This window comes from Stereum hirsutum (assembly GCF_000264905.1).
Source record: "Stereum hirsutum FP-91666 SS1 unplaced genomic scaffold STEHIscaffold_10, whole genome shotgun sequence".
NCBI lineage: Eukaryota > Fungi > Basidiomycota > Agaricomycetes > Russulales > Stereaceae > Stereum > Stereum hirsutum.
In genome coordinates this window covers 180,839-199,928 of record NW_006763140.1, presented here as the reverse complement: position 1 = coordinate 199,928, position 19,090 = coordinate 180,839, and the positions used below count along the sequence as shown (strand labels likewise).

Here is a 19,090-nt window from a genome sequence, read left to right as displayed (position 1 = left end):
AAGGATCACTGTGGGCTCGGATGACACTCGCTGATCTTCGGATATTCTTCTTCATGGCTCGCATTGCACGGAAGTGATGGAACATTCCTCGCTCAGACGCATGCCACAGTCAGACGGTCTCTTATCTCTCACTCTCAGCGTTGTCGAAGGCTCGCGGTGCTCGGAGACGACAGATCGTCGTGCTCTGATGCTCGCCACAGTCGAAAACTTCACTCACAGACCAGCGTCCGTTGGGCCTGCGCTGCGATCCATCCACCCAATTGCGACACTCTCAGACATTGGTCTTTGTACCGTGTCACAACAGAATGTTGCCTTTGGCCCTGGAACAAACTAGATTGCTAGAATTGCTCTTGGTAATTAATAGCTCATTTCCAAAAAATCTGCTATCCTTGTGAGTGTCGTTGGCGTCGTCCGATGTTTCCCGAGACACTCCGGTCCTCACCGGATTCACCGGCACGCGCCACACGGCTCTTCCAAGGTGGCGTAATTGTGTCGTCGACCTCCAACGACACAGTTGATTATGGGTGTGTACACCACTGAAAATCATCATTCTCAGCGTCCTCCGAGTACAAGGTACGCTTGCAAGTACTCCGAGCTCTGCATCATGCTCCCATTTGAGACGTACCAATTTTTCCCTAATGGGTTTTTATACGGTCGAAACTTTTCATTGTTTTTTCTCTTTGGGTAAGGCATGTTACATGACTTATAGTACTTACAGCCTGTTCTGGATCCCGTGAGAGGCCTGATGCTTCTGTGCAGATCACGGCGCATTGTGGGTATCACAGCGGTAAAGGATACTGTGCTGTTTTCCGTAGTGTAATTTACATGTATTCCTACGGATAGGGGTATTGGTCCTCATGGGCCCGTTTTGTACCCTGAATAAATTACCTTACCTTACCTTACCTTACCTTCAATTAACAATGGACTGGGAATGTTTCTTATGACGTCGCGATACATAGTAGAGCTGCTCTGTTCAGTCACGTTACTATGCATGGACGATGGTCAATGGGTAACGATTGCTTACGTGCAAACGGTAAAATATGTAGTGACAGACATCTACCGCGAGCTGGAAGGTGCTAGTAAAGATGTCCGGACTCCAAAATGTATATACTCCAGCTTTACGATGTTCGACTCCAGGCTTACCTACACAAGGCTCAACAACATGCGCTCCTCGATCCCCTGGTAACAAGAGCACTATGGTCAGCGTGTACGTCGTACGCGTCACCGAACTCGTGGATGTCCTCTTGACGACGCCTTTCATGCAATGCTGCGACGGTGAGAACCTGTACGACTGGGCCACGAAGTTGACGGCCACTAGGAAGCTTTGGAGCTTTCAACCCTGTCTAGGTTTTCAAGCTACGTTGGTCGCAGGGTCATCGTAGAGGATGGAAGGACGATTTACCTCTGCTTCGCAGCTAGTGAATAGCTCCTTGAGAGTACCACCTCGGTCGAATACAGGTAGTGCTTCAGGTCGAGTACTCATTAGCTTTGTCCGCAGAGCCTCGGTCGCCGCAGTGTTGACGTCCAACTTCTCCGTCAAGACGACACCATATAGTAAGGCCTTCTCGTAGCTGATGAGATGTGAGCGCATGTCTTTGGCTACTAATTCCGGATCGCGTAGGAGAGGATCGCCCCACCCTCCACCACTAAACGTGAGTTAAACTCAGTGAGGGCTGCGGATGAACGGAGATGGAAAAGAATCAATCACCCCCACGTACGCCACTCAAGGACGTCACCCGGCGCCACCTGGATGTAGTCGGCCTTCGAAGGTAGAGCCACACGAGGCGGGTTCTCTGGGTTCATGGAGTACTGAATCAGCGTTTTCCGTGACCGTTGCCCAGGTTCGCCTCCGTTGACACCCCATGGCTTCGTTAACCAGCGGTCATCATGTAGCGACACCTCTCCATGCGCCAAAAACCTATAATCTACAGTGATGCTCTCAATATTGTAATGAATCACATACATCCAAAGGATTAAATCACGCACCGATGCGTATCCCATTTCCACCGCGATGGAAGCCAACGCCGCCTGAGTCAGGTATGGTCGAATAGTGTTCGATACGAAGTGGATAGTAGAGTTCAAGGAACTGTGGCCGAGGATGAGAGCCATCACAAGTGACCTTCCATGAAATATACTGACCTCGTTGGGAACTGAACGCATACTTGGAAACATGGAGGTTCCGTCCATTCCATCACCGACTGGTCGCCCTGGGACTCCACCAAAACCAATTTGGTACAGCTGGATAGGTTGAAGAAATGAGAGTCGAACCTGAGGAAGACGGGCTGATATCTACCTGGTAATATGTTCCGTCATCACGATAGCCACTGTAGAAAAAGTGCGGGCCTGGGAGAAAACATGTTTTGCTTCAATATCTGTTATTAGGCAAGCTGTTTGTGAAGTAGCCTACTATCGCCATACCCCGCAGCAGTCATGAACTTCGGTTGTCGCTGGCCCAATGTTCCGATCATCAAGTCGAGCGTCCGTCCCAGCAGATGTGTACGGCAAGAGAGAGCAGCAGGCCTGACAGGATTGAGTATTGTCCCTAGAGGTATCCGAACGTCCATCAGATCGTAGGCACCATCGTTGAGACTCATGGAGGGGTCTAGAGCTTTGATGAGGTAGGAAGTAGATCGCCTGTGGTGAATCAATAGTATTAGTGTGGCATAGTACCTCGAAAAAAACGGACGGACATCTTCCAGGTGTTAGGACTGAGAAACCAGTTGATAGAGCTATCCGCTTGCGGATCAGTACCCTCGAAGTCATACACAAGCATGTCTTCTCCCGCCGCATTCTTCTCTTTGAACATAGTACAGCAGACCTTCCAAGGGCCAACTCCAGTGCCATCGTCATCCATGAAGTCTCTGATAACTACATGAGCCATGACTGTCCCACAAACTCGAATCGAAGAGAATAACACACTCAAAGTACATCTTGTCGTTCGGAATGCTGGTCTCCAGCAACTTTGCGAACGCAAGTTTGTTTCGTTCGAGTAGATGGTCCAATGCAGTTTCAAACTGTGCCACACCAAACCGGTCGCATAGCTCCATCACTCTGCTGGCTGCGATCCGACAGGCTGCTGTTAAAGCGTGGAGGTCGGCTCGAGCAAAATCGGGACGGCGAGAGTTTCTGACTATGACCTGCACTCACACGTCAGTCGGCGTCGTGGACGATGGAATGGAAGTACACGGGTACCTCTCGTATGGCCTCATTCACTTCGCCATGGCTATACAGTTTGCATATTGGGATCTGAATACCATCCTCGAATATGGTACGCGAGTGTATTGGAAGTGATCCAGGAACTTGGCCTCCAACACTAAAAACGATCATTATCTTTTCGGTATCCACGGGATAGTCATTTTGTCACGTACTCTGTAAAGTGACCCTGGTTTGCCGTCCAAGCGACCCTCTTGCCCTGGTAGAACACGGGAAGGATCACGAGCAAATCGTTCAGATGAGAAATGGCGCCGTCGATGGAGTACGGGTCTATATGTCTCGTCAGTGAGGAGAAGATATATCCGAAGAACGACTCGAATACCGTTGGTGAGAAAAACGTCACCGTCCTCGATCGTTCCTTTCCACCTCTCCAGGAAGTTGGAGAGATATGATCCGAATTGGCCTGGGTAATGGTCAACCCAACCCTGTCGATGCATATATGCCGATGACAGATGTACTTACCGACAACCATCTTACCATTTGCAGCTGATATCATGGGGAACTAGAGGTACTTTTAGTAACTTCAAAAAGACTCGGAGAAAACAATCAAGTCACGCACATAATCCAGCTGTTCCCTCATAGCCGGACTCATTGCCACCCGGACAATCAACGCATCCATTTCTGCTCTCGCATTCGCCAACGCAGCCTCTATGATCTGTGTATTTACAACCTGATTCTCCTTTTCCAAGTGTGTATCTACTTCATTCACTTCGTCGTTGTTTCCACTTCGTGCCAGGGGCCACAACAAGATATTGCCCAGACGATCTATTTCTGCACGATGGTCAGGGTGGACGAGGGTATTCGAATCCATTTCAGTGATGATGGCGGGGCCTGGAATCGAGTGACCAGATAGTAAACAAGCGCGACTGTATATCGGGACGGCCACATAAGTCTGCCCATTCCAATACTGGAGGGTGATCCGGTGCGACTGTGAGTATATCTACGCATGTAAAATTCAAGACAGAAGGTCTAAGACGCACAAGGGATGTGGTAGACTGTATACAGTCTTCCGGTGGTGTACTTGAGCTAGCCTGGACAAGTTCCTTGATCTTTACTGGGTGACCGATTTCTTCTACCAACGCACGGAGATTGATAAGTTCCACACTAAGATCAAGTGTGTACGTGAAAAGCTGGTTATGTGAGTTAGAGAACCTGTATATGTTCGTAAGCCACCTCTGCACTCGATGAGCTATGTATTGATAGAGTAACGATTACCTTTCCTTCAAGACCTCAAAATTGCTCTCATCTTTCTCTTTGTCCGCGCCAATGTCCTCCAGCTCAAAACTGATCGGTAATGTCAATGCTTGCCCATTATACCTCATGTCGGCTTGGAACTGTACTTTCTGTCTCTGGAGAGGTATTCCTTGCTGTTCGAGAACGGAAGAAGCCTTCGACGACAATTCAGAGCAAGCGGAAGTAAAGGCGATGGAAGAGATTGACGAGAGGTCTGAGATAAAGGTACGAGAAGTTTCGTGTCGAAGGGTGGTCATAGCATCGCCAAATGCGCAGAGAACTAACATAAACGAAGCAGGCAGGAAAAAGATCACTTAATGAAGGAGATAGAGTGGTTTGATTCAGGGCTGAACTTACCTCCTGGTGAAGGTGGAACGATTGCAGGATAAGATTGGCATAACTTCGCCAACGAACATGCATGCAACGGGCCCGCTCCTCCGAATGCAACCAGGCTGACCATCCAAGCGATCACATATTAGTGTCAAACCACTTGATTGAAAATCGTGGCTCAATGTACGAACCTGAAATCCCTCGAGTCATGGCCCTGCTCGACACTCACATTCCTCAACGCCCCGAACATCTTCTCGTCTGCCAACTTTAAAATACCTTCAGCAGCATCATAGAGCGACAGGCCGACGGCGTCCGCGACTTCTTGGACGGCTTTCCTAGCTGCATCCATGTCCAGTGCGAATGTTCCGCCCAGAAGAGAAGGCGGGAGATAGCCTAGGACGGCATTCGCGCTAAAACAACATCGGGTCATCACCGGGGGAAGTCGATGTATAGAGACGTGAAGCATACTCAGTGACAGTCGCTTTATTACCTCCCTTGCCATAACAAGCGGGACCCGGAACTGCGCCAGCACTTTCGGGTCCCACTCGAAGAGCCCTGTCGCGGCAATGTCAATCAAACATATTGAAAGGGGGGAAGAGCCTTACTTGGTGATGTCTGGGACGAAGGCAATGCTACCTCCACCGGCGCCTACTGTACGCACATCTACGGAGGGTACACGAATGGTCAAATCGCCCACTGTGGTTTCTCTTCGGATTTGAGGAGTGCTGTTCTGGATCAGACAGACATCGGTCGAGGTACCACCCTACGTTCAACCATCAAGCAGCATCCGTCTTCAGTCATCCGCACATTGAAACAGTGAGTTATGCTATCACATACCATATCGAAGCTCAGTAGATTCTTGAAAGGTTTCAGTCTCAGTATAGAAGCTCGTAATGAGGAGCAGAGAGTACTGACCTTAAATTCTGTCATCTCAGCGATGTTGACCGCGACTCCCTTTATCCCTCCTGCTGGCCCACTGTACAACAGATTACAGCAGTACTCCTTGGCCAGTTCTACGCTTGCGAGGCCACCATCGCTCCTCAAGACTCGGAGTTGTACGTCCTGACCGCCGACTTTACCGCTTATCTCGGTATTGAGACGATGCTTGAGGGAGTCCAAGTAGGTTTCTACTCGGGGCCTGACCATCGCGTTCGCCACAGTGGTCAAAGTACGCTTCGGAAGTCGAAAGTGGAGATACCTTAGATATAAGGACAGTGATGGCTCGAACGAGACTACTCACCTCATACTCCATGAGTTCAGGCAGTATCTGAGAGGAGAGAGAGATCGGAAGGTCTGGAAACTCGCGCTGAAGGACTGCAAGCGCAGCTTGCTGTCATTACAGCCGATCCGTTCAGTTGTAATGACTCACAAAAAGGACATCAAAACGAATGGCACGAACCTCGTGCTCAGGGTTTGCGAAAGAATTGATAAGTGAGACTGTGATTGCTTCTGGCTTCCGCTCGTCGGGAAGGTTCTTCAGATGTTGAAGTCGTTCAATTAGCAAGGCCTCATCAAAAGGCCTGATTTCTTCTCCAGACGTAGATATACGCCCAGGAGTCTCAATCGTCTGTCCCAGGCCACAGAAGTCAGTATCCGCAAGTATACGACGGCGACTGTACACAACTTACCAGCTCTAAACTAGCGAGAGGGTCAGGCTTTATCCACCGTACCCATGCCGAGAGACCACCAGGGACTTGACTACGACGGACGTTGAGGATGTCCCTGTAGCCTTCGGTCACGAGCAGAGCTACACGGGCCCCTTTGCCTTCGAGAATCGCATTCGTCGCCACAGTGGTGCCATGGTGCAGACTTGTGAATGTAACGTTTGTTCGTACATCCTCAGGGAGTAGCGCTTGAAGCTCCGAAATAGCGTTCATGACTTCAACAATATATGTTTCAGTATAATCCAAAGCACGGCGTGTGAGGACCTGCGACGCGTACCGCCTATCGCTTGGTCCGGTGGCGTCGAGGGAGTCTTGGTACGATAGGACTCCCCCGTTGACGAATTGTACAGCAGTGCGTCTATGACGGAAGCATCCAGTCAGGAATATGTTGGCAGGTTTAGGACGAGCGACATACCCGTGAAGGTACCGCCAACGTCGATCCCAAGCTTCCAATCCCTTGTGCTGCTAGCTGCCATGTCAGTGTTTCCTGGATTCGACTGGCTGTGTTGCGTCAATAAGAGGTGTAAGTTCCTGAGTAGTGCGTTTACGATGGTACACCGTAGGCAGAGTCAGCAGTGAATGCTCAAGGGGATGCTCTGTTCGACGTTGTTCAGCCTGAGCCTTATGACGATTCTCGAACACCCAATTGCTGCAGCCGTGAGAGATAAGATACAGATAGTGCATTCGTGGGCCCGAAAGACCTTATTCGCACTTATCCTGTCTATGTAGAGAAGTCTGACCGATGGGCCTCTTGGAGATGTGAAAGTCGGGCATCCGAGAACGTTAGGCCGGCTGAGTTGCCTGAGAGAAGTGATAAGCAGGCCCCACTTGACCTTTCTTCGTGTGGGCAAGTAGGTCGAGAAGATAAAGCCAGATTCCGACAACGGTAGGAACAAAATCCGATGCTGCATTTGATGTGAACGATAGAACAAGACAAGAGGTTGATTTTTGGATGTTCAAGTTGGCGATGAGGCAAACACTACTTGCTTATGTAATTGTTTACTTTCACGTCGCAGGCGACGTGGTGTGGCGCGCCACACAAGTTGTACAATAAAAACACTGATAGAGTACGGGATAGAACAAGCTCGTCAAGGTGACATGACAGTATATGAGTATGTATATATGTAAAAAAACGCTGTGAATGTCCAGAGAGATCACAGGTATATGTGAGTAGAGGGGCGAATATATCTAGTGATGAAGTTGAGGAGAATGCTCGAGGACGAGGCTCTAATGATGCTGAGGTATGTATATGTGTGTGAAAATATGTTGAAGAGAAAGAAGATAACGAATGACAGGACCAAAGTGATTCAAGAAGAAAACAAAACAACAAGGCCTAGGTAGGAGAACTAGAAAAAAGAGACAAGCACTGCACGTCTAGCGATGATTGATGTTGAAGATGAACAAAACGGTTGAAAAATGTCCCCATCTAATCAGCTAATCGAACAACTATGGTACATTTTGTGTCTCGTCTTTCGAGGAGACCAAGGTAGGAAAACTATGAAACTAAAAAGAGATGTGTACGAAGAAAGCGACAATACTTTTAGCTTGCCAAAGGGTAATGAGTAATGAGTAAAGGTACTGATGTGAGTAGACGTCGACGTCGAGAATGTAATGGAAGAAGAGATGAAGAGATGATGAAGATGAAGGTAACACTAGACGGATGACAACGACAAGGTCGAGGACAAACACGGACACAGACACAAACACGAGGAAGTGAGTGGAATACTGGAACATATGTAGGGTAGCCATTACACGGCGAGTCTATATGACGTGGGACGTGGAAAGAACAGGACGTGGTGAGACTCATGACACATGAGGGGGGCGTGAGTGCGTTAGTGAGAGAGACGTGCGCGCGCATAAGAAAGCGGGTGACGAAGCCGGGAGGTATTATAAACGAGGGAGTGAGTGAGTGAGGGATGAGAGATGAGGAAAGGATGACGTGGACGACCAAGAGCGTACCACAACCGAGAACAAGGAACCGAAACTGATGAACCGAGGACGACAGACCGAACCAAGCCAGACCAGATACGACGGACGGACGAACAAAGACACCAAGGATAGACAACAAAGCCAAGGGAAAGAAAAAACAACACAGCAAAGAAACGTCAAACTCCGATCCAATCCAACCGCTCCAACAACAGAAACAAGATCGGTGGCCTCCTCTAGCTCCTGGGATTATAAACTGAACACTCCACCCTGCCTCCTTCTCGACTGTATGGGGTGCACACAGACCAACGAGATCCCCAACCCGACCGTCAACCCAATCGACACGGAGATGAGCTGCAGCGCAGTTTGGAAGCCAGATAGATAGGAAGACGATTCGCCGGCGGTAGTTTGGGAGGCGAAGGTGAGGAGACCGCCGTTGCCGAGACCGGAGGGGAGTTGGAAGAGGATACCGGTGATCATGACGACGAAGGCGTTGCCGCGGAAGAAACGGCCGTAGAGATTGGATATTAGGCCGACTGTGAAGGCTCTGTACAAAATTGGAGGGATGAGCGATGGACAGAGGATAGCAAGATAGTACGCACCCGACAGCAGCGCTGATATCGCTCTGATTCTCGAACTTCGTACTCGTGAAGTGATTAACCACCCATCCACAACACGAGAACAACACCAAGAACAACTACACCCAACAATCAGTCACCAACTCTAGCAAACAACCGTAAAAAAACGCACCATCTCCTTCTTATTCCACGGCGCCTGATTCCTCAAGCTCAAAAAGAACGAATACATCGGCACCGTCAAGAACGCCCACCACAAACTCGGCGTCTTCCTATACCACGGCGCGCCCTCCGGATGGCTGATCGAGCACGTATAGTCCTCGCTGCCCACGATCGTCTTCTTCGTCACCTGCTGATAAATCTCCGCTCCTATTGCCAGGCCGAACGCGAGGAAGAGAGAGTACATGATCGCGAAGCAGAGCCGAACGGCGCCGGAGATGATGTTGCGGGACGAGATCTCGAGCGAGCCGCAGAGGACGAGGAAGCCGGGGAGGATGAGGACGACGGAGGCGGAGGCGACGGCGGAGTAGCAGAAGAGGTTAGTCTGGGCGAGGGCGGCGGCGATGAAGGAGAGGAGGGTGGCGATGGTGATTCTGAAAGAAATCGATGAGCCAACGCTCATAGAGTGCAGATTAAGAGGGGACGCACTCAAAGACATTGGAATAGAGTTCGTTCCGGACGGATAACAGCTGGATCCCGACGAGGAGGGCGCCGAGCGGGAACGCGACCAACGAATCGATGAACGACCCATTGAACGAGACACTACAGATCGACGCAGAAGCCATGCCTCCGATGAAAAGCACCATCCAACCCCGATACTGTGGTTTCTTCCTCATCAGTCCGTCCAGCTCTCTCGACGCGTCCTTGACAGAAATATCGTCATGGATGACCTAATCGCACACCACACAGCCAATCAGTCTCCTCTCCCACACGGACACAAATCAGATAGGCGGTAATAGACGCACCTTCCAATAAAGCTTATACGCATCCTGCAGCTTTCCCAAATCCAACGCCGACCCCTGCCTGATAAACTTAATATTACTCGTGCTCGTCACCGAGTCATCAAACGAGATGAGCATGATATCGGGCAAGTACATGCACGAGAGTTCGATATCGAGCACGCGCGCGGTGGACTGCATCTGGGACTGGAGACGATGCGTGGGCGCGCCGAACATCATGAGCGCGCGGGCGAGCTTGAGGATGAATTCTTGTCGTTGGATGATCTCGGCGACGTGGCGGGTGATCTGTGGGTAGGTGGGTGGGTGGATGGGTGGAAGTATGAAGGGGTGGCGAGGAGAAGATCGAGGGTGTTCGTTGTATGCGATGCGGTGAGGCAAAAGAAGAAGGTCATCGAACCCCATCAGGTAATCGAAAGTGCGCCGGCGATTGTCCAAGTTGAACGTAGTCGAATGTTGCGACGTCACCATGTCAAAAAAAGAAAAAAAAATAGCCTCAATCAGCAAACCGCAATCCTCCTCCAAAAACCCCCAAGAAAGACAAAAACCGCATAAAAACACTCACATAAATCTCCGCCTTCTTCCTCTTCCTCCTCTTCTCCCTCTCCCTCTTCCTCACCATCTCCTCCTTCTCATCAAAGCTCTCATCCGCACTCGGCGTCCCGGGCGTACTCGGCGTCATCATCCCCCTCCCATGCGGCGCCATCTTCGGCGTCCACGCCGTCGGCAAATCCTTCAACACCTCCGTCCACTTATACTTACTCCCGAAATGCGACGTCCCCCCCGGCGTCGTCACGCTCAACGTATCCGATTTCTCGCGATGATGCAGCCCTCCTCCTCCACCTTTTTCGTTGTTGGTGGTGGTCATCGTGGAACCATTGGGAGTAGCCGGACCGAGGTGACTAGGATGCGCAGGCCAATTCACACCTCCCGATCCATGTCCCGTAGCGGTCGACGGCGAATCGTCCCCAGGCGTAACATTCGACGCCGTCGTCCCTCCCGTCCCTCCCGTCCCCACCGCCTCCCCATCGCTCGCATTCCCACCCCCACCCCGATGCCCAGTCTGAGTCTCAAAATGCGTACTCCTCGATTTCGCAAGCGTCTTCGCAGCAGGCGGCGTCGCATCAAGCGAATACCTCGAAAGATGATACCCCGGTCTCTTCACATTCGGCGCCAAAGTCGATGCGGTCGGCGCAGCCACACCACTGATATTGCCCGTGCTCGCTACGAGGGCGCCGAATACGCCCCCTGCGTTCCGGCTCTGTGAGGGGCGGTCGTCTTTGAACCCTTTTAGGCCTACGGTTGAGACGACGCGTTTGGCGGCTTTGGCGGGCGTGCGGTGTTTGTGTTGGGGCTGGGAGGTGGAATTGGAGGTGGGAGAGGGAGGGTTGGAGGGGAGGGATTTTGTGGAGGAGGCGACGGAGTGGGTTGATTGATGGGTGAAGGTGCGTTCGAAGAATCCGGACGAGGGACGACTGGTACTGCTCTCTCTTCCCTCTCTCCCCTCTCTCCCCTCTCTTCCCTCTCTTCCTTCACGTCCCTCGCGTCCCTCACGGCCATTCGAGATTGACCGCGCCTGTCGACGTGACGAAGATACAGCCGACGGTCCAAACTCGTCCCCGGGCGTCGATACCCCGCTCGTGAACCCCGAAGCGGACGATTCGCCCGCTTGCGGATGATCATAAAGCGTCAACAACGCACTCAACACGCCCGTCCCCATCGAACTCCCTTGCCCACCTCCCGCACCCCCTCCTCTCCTCCCCATCCCCATCCCGAATCCACCCAGCCCACCCATACCCATACCAGTAGAATCCGAATCCGCCTCCACATCACTATCCGCCCTCCTCCTCCTAACCTTCTTCTTCGTCCTCTTCTTCATCCTCCCCTTCTCTCCCTTCTCTCCCTTCTCTCCATCCCCACCACCACCACCACCAGACCTCCGCTCCGGTTTCCCAAAAATGCCTCCCCGTCCAAACAACCCCCTCTTATGCATCTTCACCACATTCTCCGCCCGTTCATCCACATCCATCTCCGTCCCCGCTCCAGGCAATCCAGCCCTCTCATCTGGATCTATATAGTTCTCGCCTGGGACGTCGTGCGTGCCTTGTATGTCCATGCCTGAGGGAGAGAGGGGAGGAGAATGGGAGGGCGTGGGGTCGGCGGTTGTGGATTGGGAGTTGGCGTAGGATTTGGGGTTGGAGGCGGAGGCGAGGGGGTTGGGGTTGGACATGTCGGGGAAGGGGAAACCGCCTTCTCCTCCTCCTCCGCCACCACCTCCTCCTGCAGTGGCCCGCGTAAAATAAGAAGGCGCGTCAGAGTCGCCGCCGCCAGGCGGGAACGAAGGAAACGAAGGCGGGAAATGCGACGCGTTCTCCCTCGCATTGAAGTTGAAACCCTGGTTGGTACCGCTGGCGTTGAAGTTCGAGTTATTAGGATTGCCCCGGTTAGGATTATTTGGATTGCCACGATTGGGATTGTTAGGATTGCCGCGGTTGGGATTACTTGGATTGCCACGGTTGAGACTGCTAGGATTACCACCAACAGCGAAATACGAGTTCGGGCCGGGTCCGGCGTTGAAGTGCGTGTTGGCGTGGGTGGTGGAGAGGGTGGTGAGGTCGAGGGGGGAGGAGGAGGTTGAGCGGTGGCGTTCGAGGGCGTGGGAGAGGGTGCGGAAGGCTATTGGCTGGGTGGTGGGAGGGAGGTGGAGGGAGGGAGGGAAGGAGGGGGAAGGAGGGGGAAGGAGGGAGGGACGGTGGGGAGGGAAGGAGGGAAGGGGTAAAAGGTGGTCAGTTCGTTTGTTTGGTTTGTGGGTGGTTAGATTCGGATATGAGGTGGGGTTATGGACGAGGCCATACCACGCCGCAGAGAGATTGAGATAGATGATTGCGCTACGTAAGGCATAAACGCGGAACGAGAGGCACGGTATGCGGTATGCGGTATGCAATGACCGCGCCCAAAAACCGCACAAAGGCCTGCACACGCAAACCACGCAAACCACGCACGCAACAACGAAACAACAAAAAAAAAAGCACTCACATCAAGTCCCTGCTCATCCAACGCATGCGTACTCTGCTGCTGCCCCGTCCCGGCGCCCGACTCCGATCCCAACGGCCCTTTCTTCCCATCATCATGCACGACCGTCGCCCATTGCACCTTCCGCGGCGTCTTCGTTCCTCCTCTCGCCGTTCCTCCCGGTTTACTACCTTCGCCCGCTTGACCACCTGCACCTCCCGCAACTGCACTTCCCCCGGCGACGTTATTCGTACTCGTACTTGCTGAATTGGACGGAAGAGTAGGAAGACTAATAGCAGGCGGCGGCGCCCTCAAATTCAAACCCATAAACGGCCTCGCACCACCCCCACTCCCCGACTCCTGCGAATGCGTGCTCGGTTCTAACACAATCCTCGGCATGGGGATCTGGTCCTGCACGACGATTTCTTGGCCGAGGGAGAGATCGTCGGCAGATGGTGGTGCGGCAGCGGCGTTGGTGGTGGTGGTGGTGAGGGGACTGGTTGAGCTGGTGGAGGCGGAGGCGGAGGGGGGTGAGGGGGCGGAGGCCATGACGCTGGCGATGGAGAGGGTGGATTGGAGGACGGGGCGGCGGTAGGAGGACATTCGGCGAGTGCGGAGGAGGTTTTGATTTTTTGATTTTTTGAGGTATTGGATTACAAATTAGAACGGGTTGGAATTGTAACGGGGTATAAAAAGGAATAGAAAGAGAAGAGGAAAGGGAAACGGAGGCGGAAGGAGAGGGAAAGGGAAAGGGAGGGAGGAGGGTGTGAGAAAAGGAGAGTGATATCGCGGTGATGAGAGCAAGAGAAAAAAACGGAGAGAGGGCTCACATGGAGTGGTTATATAAGTCTCAAGCGCGAGGCGAATGTAAAGATGGACGATAACGGTAAAACACACACAAACGTTGTTCACTTGCGACACGACTTTCGCTCGCAGTCCGTTGTCCCCGCGGACTTTCAATTCGTCACAAAGAAAAAGAAAGGAAAAGGGAGAGAGAAAAGGGAGGAGAGGGCAGGGATAGGAGGGAAAGGAGGCGGGCGGGTGGTTGTGGAAGGGCAGAAGTGGGACAGGCGGAGGTTATGTATATCAAGGAAGGTCTCGAGCGGACTCTGCCCTCGATCGCTCCCGTTTCTTTTTGCCAACTGACACGGCTCAGCTGCCAGCGTTCGCAACAACAAACAACGGCGGCGGCGGCGGTGCGGCGTCGGTCGGTCGGTGGCTTTTCGTCGTCTCTAGGCTCTGACTGCGCCTTTCGTCTTTGAGATACCTTGGAAGTTGTCGGTCGACGCTGGGAACGAGGACGAGCAGCCCTCTTTATGTATGGAACAACACGCGACAGGCTCCAACCAGCGTTCACAACGTACGCCGGCAGTCTCGAACCTCATCTCATCATCGTCCCAGACAGGCTCCTCCACACCATGCTGCGGCGGCCATTCCCCCATCCCATTCCAACCGTCCCTGCGCGCCGAACCTGCCCTCCGGAAAATGAAAATCGCACCCGGCCCCGGAGCGCGAGCTTTTGTCATTCGAATCGGAGAACCTTGGAAGTCTTGGAACGGGGTGCAGACCTTAGACAAGCAATGACGTCGTGGAGCGAAACCAAACACTGGGGCAAACAAACCCGGAGATCTATGAATGCTTTTTTTTGCAATTGAAACTGATCATGATTTGAAGGAAGGAGCGTTCCGCGTAACCAGGAGAGTGATCATTCGTGATGACGAGCGGGAGCCGCGAGCTTGCCGCGAGCCAATCCGGAGGCTTGGACTGGCTCGCAATGTTCCGGATCGCCGGGGCTACTGTGTGTATTAGAGATTTGTTGAGTGGGCGGGATCTCGCAACGTTCAACGTTGAACACTACGGTACAGTATTGTAGTATCTCACAGTAAAAACGACGAAGAACAACCAGACGAGCAACCAAACCTCGATGGGATTTTCACTCTTGCGAATAATTGCATCGACATGCCGTAGACATGAGAGCATCATCACACATACCCCCCCTCGGCCGGCACTTAGTCTCTCCACTTGAGTCTTGCACCCATGCCGATGAATGCATGACTTCCTTCCTCCCTGTCAAGTTGTGGGGTCAGTGTATATTTAGAATGGATACGATTTAGGAAGGAAGGAAGGAAGTGTGTTGTGGCGGCCTGTCAGACGTGTTTATAAGTAGAATAGGGGTCTCCGTCGACGGTCAAGGCTGGTAGGAAGGAGAAGGAATGATGTGTTGACGTAGGCTGGGGGATGGAGGAACTGGTGTTACGGTAAGCGAGTAGCATGAAGGAGAGCAGGGAGAGTAAGGAGAGACGAAGTGGAATAGGGGCGTATCCTATCCTACAAGCAAGCGTAGAGTACTGGTATGAATGTGGGAGCCCTAGCAGATCCTTATGCCATAACTTTTCAAAGGTGTACTAGTACACTCTCATGAGATGTACATCTAGATGGGAAAAAATCACACCGAACCAAAAGCGAGGGAGAAAAGGGCCCGGGGAAGAATGAATGAACCGAGCGATGTCGAATCTCGAATCGGATGAGTGGCCGCCTGCCTGTGGTCGAAATGTTCGAGGACCTATGCGGATCGGTCCTGGACTGTCAGTGACGGTGACGGTGAACGTCGACCCCGTTCATCGTTAGTAACGGGCATGAGTATGCACAATTTGAACTGTCAAGGACCGTGTGGCACAGTTCACGCCAGTGGTAAAGAAACCCCGAGGCGTCGAATTGATTCAGAGTCGAGATGACCGTGAGCCCGAATGCATAACTTACTCGAGAGAAGTAAACGTTAGAGTGCGCGGGGCAGGGGCAGGTGTGGGGTAATACTAATATGACACGTATGTAGAGTACACTGCCAGTGCATCAGCCTTTCAGCTTGAATATCCCGCGAGTGTGTGCTCAATGAAAGAAGCTTAAGAGGACGACTCACGAACAATGAGGCGGATCGGTTCGATGTCTATATTCGGCGCGATGACGGTGACGGTGAGAACTAAGTACTCACTCATGACCTGCAACTTACATGCATTCCACCCACCCATCCACCCACCCAGACAGACAGAATCCAGTCAAACCCCATCATACATACCTGCCTACCTCTGCGTCAAGGACCGTCGCATCGTCGTGCACAAGGTTGAAAACTAGGCCCTTGAAGGCCCGTCACCCATCGTCTTTCATATGCACATATGCATGTTAGACTGTTAATGAAGTTCGAGCCGGGTGCACTTCATACCCGCCACAACTTCGAATTCGAACTGACCGTGAGTCTGAACCCAGCGCCCACACCCACGATCGCAGTCAAGCTCACAGGCAAAGAAGCTAGACAAGTAGACGTGGAGAGCACATTACGTGCGGGGTAATACACCACGTATGCATGCAAGAAGTTAACCTCGAGCGAGATGGGACAACGAGTAATCGATGAATGAGAGATGGCACATGGCACATGAATGTTCGAAGTTCATAGAGTCGTGCCGAGGGTACGAAAGCTCGCGTCAGTGTCGGTGTCAGTGTCCGGAGCCTTCCCGAAAAAAAAAGAGTCGTCGTACACTTCCAGAAATGTACAGGCGGTATCCTCGAAGTACACGTCGAGGGGAAGAGCACGCAGACCAGTATAGAGCGCACAAAAGGGAAGTAAATCATCGACCTCTGCCGCTGGATATTCAGAAGGAGCGGCACGGTCCAGCGAGGTAGAGAAAAAAGAAGTATCGATTCGAGTCATCAGCTGTGTATGTGTATGCGTGTGCTCCGGGGTCGTTCAAAGCTAAGATTGGATCCAAAGCAGCGAGTTCGGGAGACGAGGGTGTCTGAGATGAGAGAGGAAAGATGAACTTTCGTAGTCGTGACGAGTGTCCTCTTCTCTGTATCGGCCTGAGAGTTTCCGAAGAAACGCGCCATCGTTCACGTCCTGACAAATAGCAGCAGGTTATCAGTAGCATTATTCTCGAAGGAGGGGAAGAGCACATAGACTGTAGGTTGTAGGCTCTACCGAATAGAGTCATCGGATATTCTGAAGGAGAAGTAAAGTGCAACAAGGAAGAAGGAGCAAACATCGACTCGAGTCATAACGCTCTGTATGTACGTGTGTGTTCCGGGGTTGACCAAGGGTCGGAAAAAGCTAAGCGTAGAGTCGTGACAACGGCACGAAGTAGTTCTAAAGCTCATGTCAGCCTTAGTGTCCTGAGATTTTCCGAAGAAAAGAAGCGTCATGCAGTTCTGCCTCCGTTTGCTTGCCCAGATCGTAGAGGGAGGTCACCAATACGGATTCTCGAATGACATGCCGGAGGGAAGAGCACGCGTACGATTGGAGAGTGCACAAAAGAGAAGCCATCTACCTCAGCCGCCGGATATTCAGAAGGAGAAGCGAGAGCCCAATGATGGAGAAGAGAGACGTCGACTCCAGTCATGTGTGCGTTCCGGGGTCGTCAAAAGCTAAGAATGGATCCAAAATCAGTGAGGACGGGAGAAGACGGCGTCTGAGATGAGAAATGAAAGATGAAAGTTCGTAGAGTCGTGACGAGGGTCCGAAGCAGCTCTAAAGCTCATGCCAGTGTCAATGTCCTGAGCTTTTAAAAGGCGTCGAATCGCCACACACTTCCGGAATCATAGAGGCGAGTCATCAGTAGCAGTGCTCTTGAAAGACATGTAGGCTGAGAGCGGAGGACCACATGGACTCAAGACGGCAGACCGTAGAGTGTGGAGTATACCGAATACAGCCATCGGATATTCAGAAGGAGAAGCAAGAGTTCAGCGAGAGAGAGAGAAGAAAAAACATTGAGTTGAGTCATGAGCAGTGTATGTATGAACCGTGACGAGGGTACGAGGTAGCTCTAAAGCGCGTGCCAGTGTCCTGAGCTTCCGGAGAAAAGAGTCCCCATGGACTTCCACTTCCAGGGCTTGTTCAGAGAATGGAGGCAGGTCATCGATGCGGATTCTCGAAGGAGATATCGAGGGGAAGGGTACGCAGACCAGTTTGAGTGTAGAGCACAAAAGAGAGGTCATCGACCTCTGCCGCCGGACAATCAGAAGGAGAAGCGGTCCAGCAAGGGAGAGAAGAAACATATGTCGAGTCATCGAGACGGAAGTCCTGAGCTAAGCTTAGATACAAAAGCAGCGAGTTCGGGAGAAGAACGATGCTTTTTAAATGTGTGTGTAGCGAAGGTATCGTCATGCTCGCTAGAGGAGGACAAAGTGTGAGTGATAAATGACAAGTAAGTAACAAGGATGGAGAGGAATGAGGAAAGGGAGGGAAAATAAGGGAGTATGATGTTGTGAATTCGAGGTCAAGGCGTGCTGAACATTCAACGAAGAACGCGAAGACATCAACAACACACCCCCCGGAGCCACCCGAGAGAGCACGACAGAAACATACAGGGAGAATACGAGCATTGTTCATCTGCCAACGGAAAATAAGGATCAACCATGCAAGAACGACGCATGTTGAAGAACACACGATACCTTCGTTGTATGCAACATCAATAATCATGGAAGCTACTGCATGAACGAACGCTGCTTGTTCGGAAGAACATCATGACATACATACCGTAGACATGGTCACGCGCCAAGAATCAAGAGACCCGCAGTGTAACCCAAACGTCACTGGGATTCTGCAAACATCTTCCGCTAGACTGAACTTCGAGAGCAAGTTGATCTCCGAACTAACACGAAGTCTTCCTTGTCGACGTCGACAATGTCGTGGTCCCGGATGGACCTTCTTTGTAAGAAGGATGAGTCGCCTACTTCCCCGCAGTGGCCCTATGTCTATGCATATCTGGAATATATTGCAGCTATTAAAGCTCGCAAGAACCGTGTCGTAGACGATCACGCGAGCGACGCATTCGGACGAGGATAATCCATCACAGTCATACTAAGCTTGATTCCACCACAAGGTAACTATCACCTTGATACAAGTACGCGTATGGTAATCAGGTATAGAGCAAGAACAAGCGTTAGTTTGAGCCAGAGAGTTTCGACCTCAGACTAGCAGTCCATACTAGTGCGAGGCAGGAGGGCACAAGCACCAGGAGCCTTGACCATAGTTGGCAGTCGGGAGCATGAGAGGTACTTGTACTAAACGGAATGCTTCATAGGGGCTGAGCTCGATAGTATGAACGGGGGAATGTAAGCGCATGAGTCGGGTTGTTGTGGTAGTTTGTTGAGAAAAAAGAAAATTGAGTGCGGCTGCCGACGAACGACCGGG

General features: G+C 51.8%; 3 protein-coding genes across 3 annotated transcripts; all 3 read right to left on the bottom strand.

Annotated features, from left to right (window-relative positions):
- Positions 1 to 379: 379 nt before the first annotated feature.
- On the bottom strand, positions 380 to 825 carry STEHIDRAFT_122689 (uncharacterized protein). Its single transcript, XM_007305824.1, has one exon. The coding sequence runs from the start codon at positions 769 to 771 to the stop codon at positions 553 to 555; it is 219 nt and encodes a 72-aa protein (XP_007305886.1). The 5' UTR covers positions 772 to 825; the 3' UTR covers positions 380 to 552.
- A 199-nt stretch (positions 826 to 1,024) lies between these two features.
- STEHIDRAFT_99500 (uncharacterized protein) lies at positions 1,025 to 6,916 on the bottom strand (the record flags this gene model as incomplete). Its single annotated transcript, XM_007305823.1, has 27 exons — positions 1,025 to 1,343; positions 1,403 to 1,646; positions 1,709 to 1,925; positions 1,987 to 2,086; positions 2,140 to 2,238; positions 2,294 to 2,343; positions 2,408 to 2,634; positions 2,691 to 2,861; positions 2,920 to 3,137; positions 3,193 to 3,313; positions 3,369 to 3,483; positions 3,536 to 3,616; positions 3,676 to 3,715; positions 3,773 to 4,120; positions 4,194 to 4,365; positions 4,429 to 4,726; positions 4,804 to 4,898; positions 4,968 to 5,186; positions 5,245 to 5,331; positions 5,382 to 5,539; positions 5,614 to 5,634; positions 5,692 to 5,949; positions 6,017 to 6,102; positions 6,172 to 6,343; positions 6,405 to 6,655; positions 6,718 to 6,798; positions 6,856 to 6,916. 27 exons carry the CDS (start codon positions 6,914 to 6,916, stop codon positions 1,155 to 1,157), a joined length of 4,179 nt encoding a protein of 1,392 aa, XP_007305885.1. The 3' UTR covers positions 1,025 to 1,154.
- A 1,699-nt stretch (positions 6,917 to 8,615) lies between these two features.
- Positions 8,616 to 11,776, bottom strand: STEHIDRAFT_132273 (DUF1212-domain-containing protein; the record flags this gene model as incomplete). Its single annotated transcript, XM_007305822.1, has 6 exons — positions 8,616 to 8,913; positions 8,969 to 9,063; positions 9,117 to 9,534; positions 9,590 to 9,831; positions 9,907 to 10,185; positions 10,463 to 11,776. 6 exons carry the CDS (start codon positions 11,774 to 11,776, stop codon positions 8,616 to 8,618), a joined length of 2,646 nt encoding a protein of 881 aa, XP_007305884.1.
- Between the last annotated feature and the right edge of the window lie 7,314 nt (positions 11,777 to 19,090).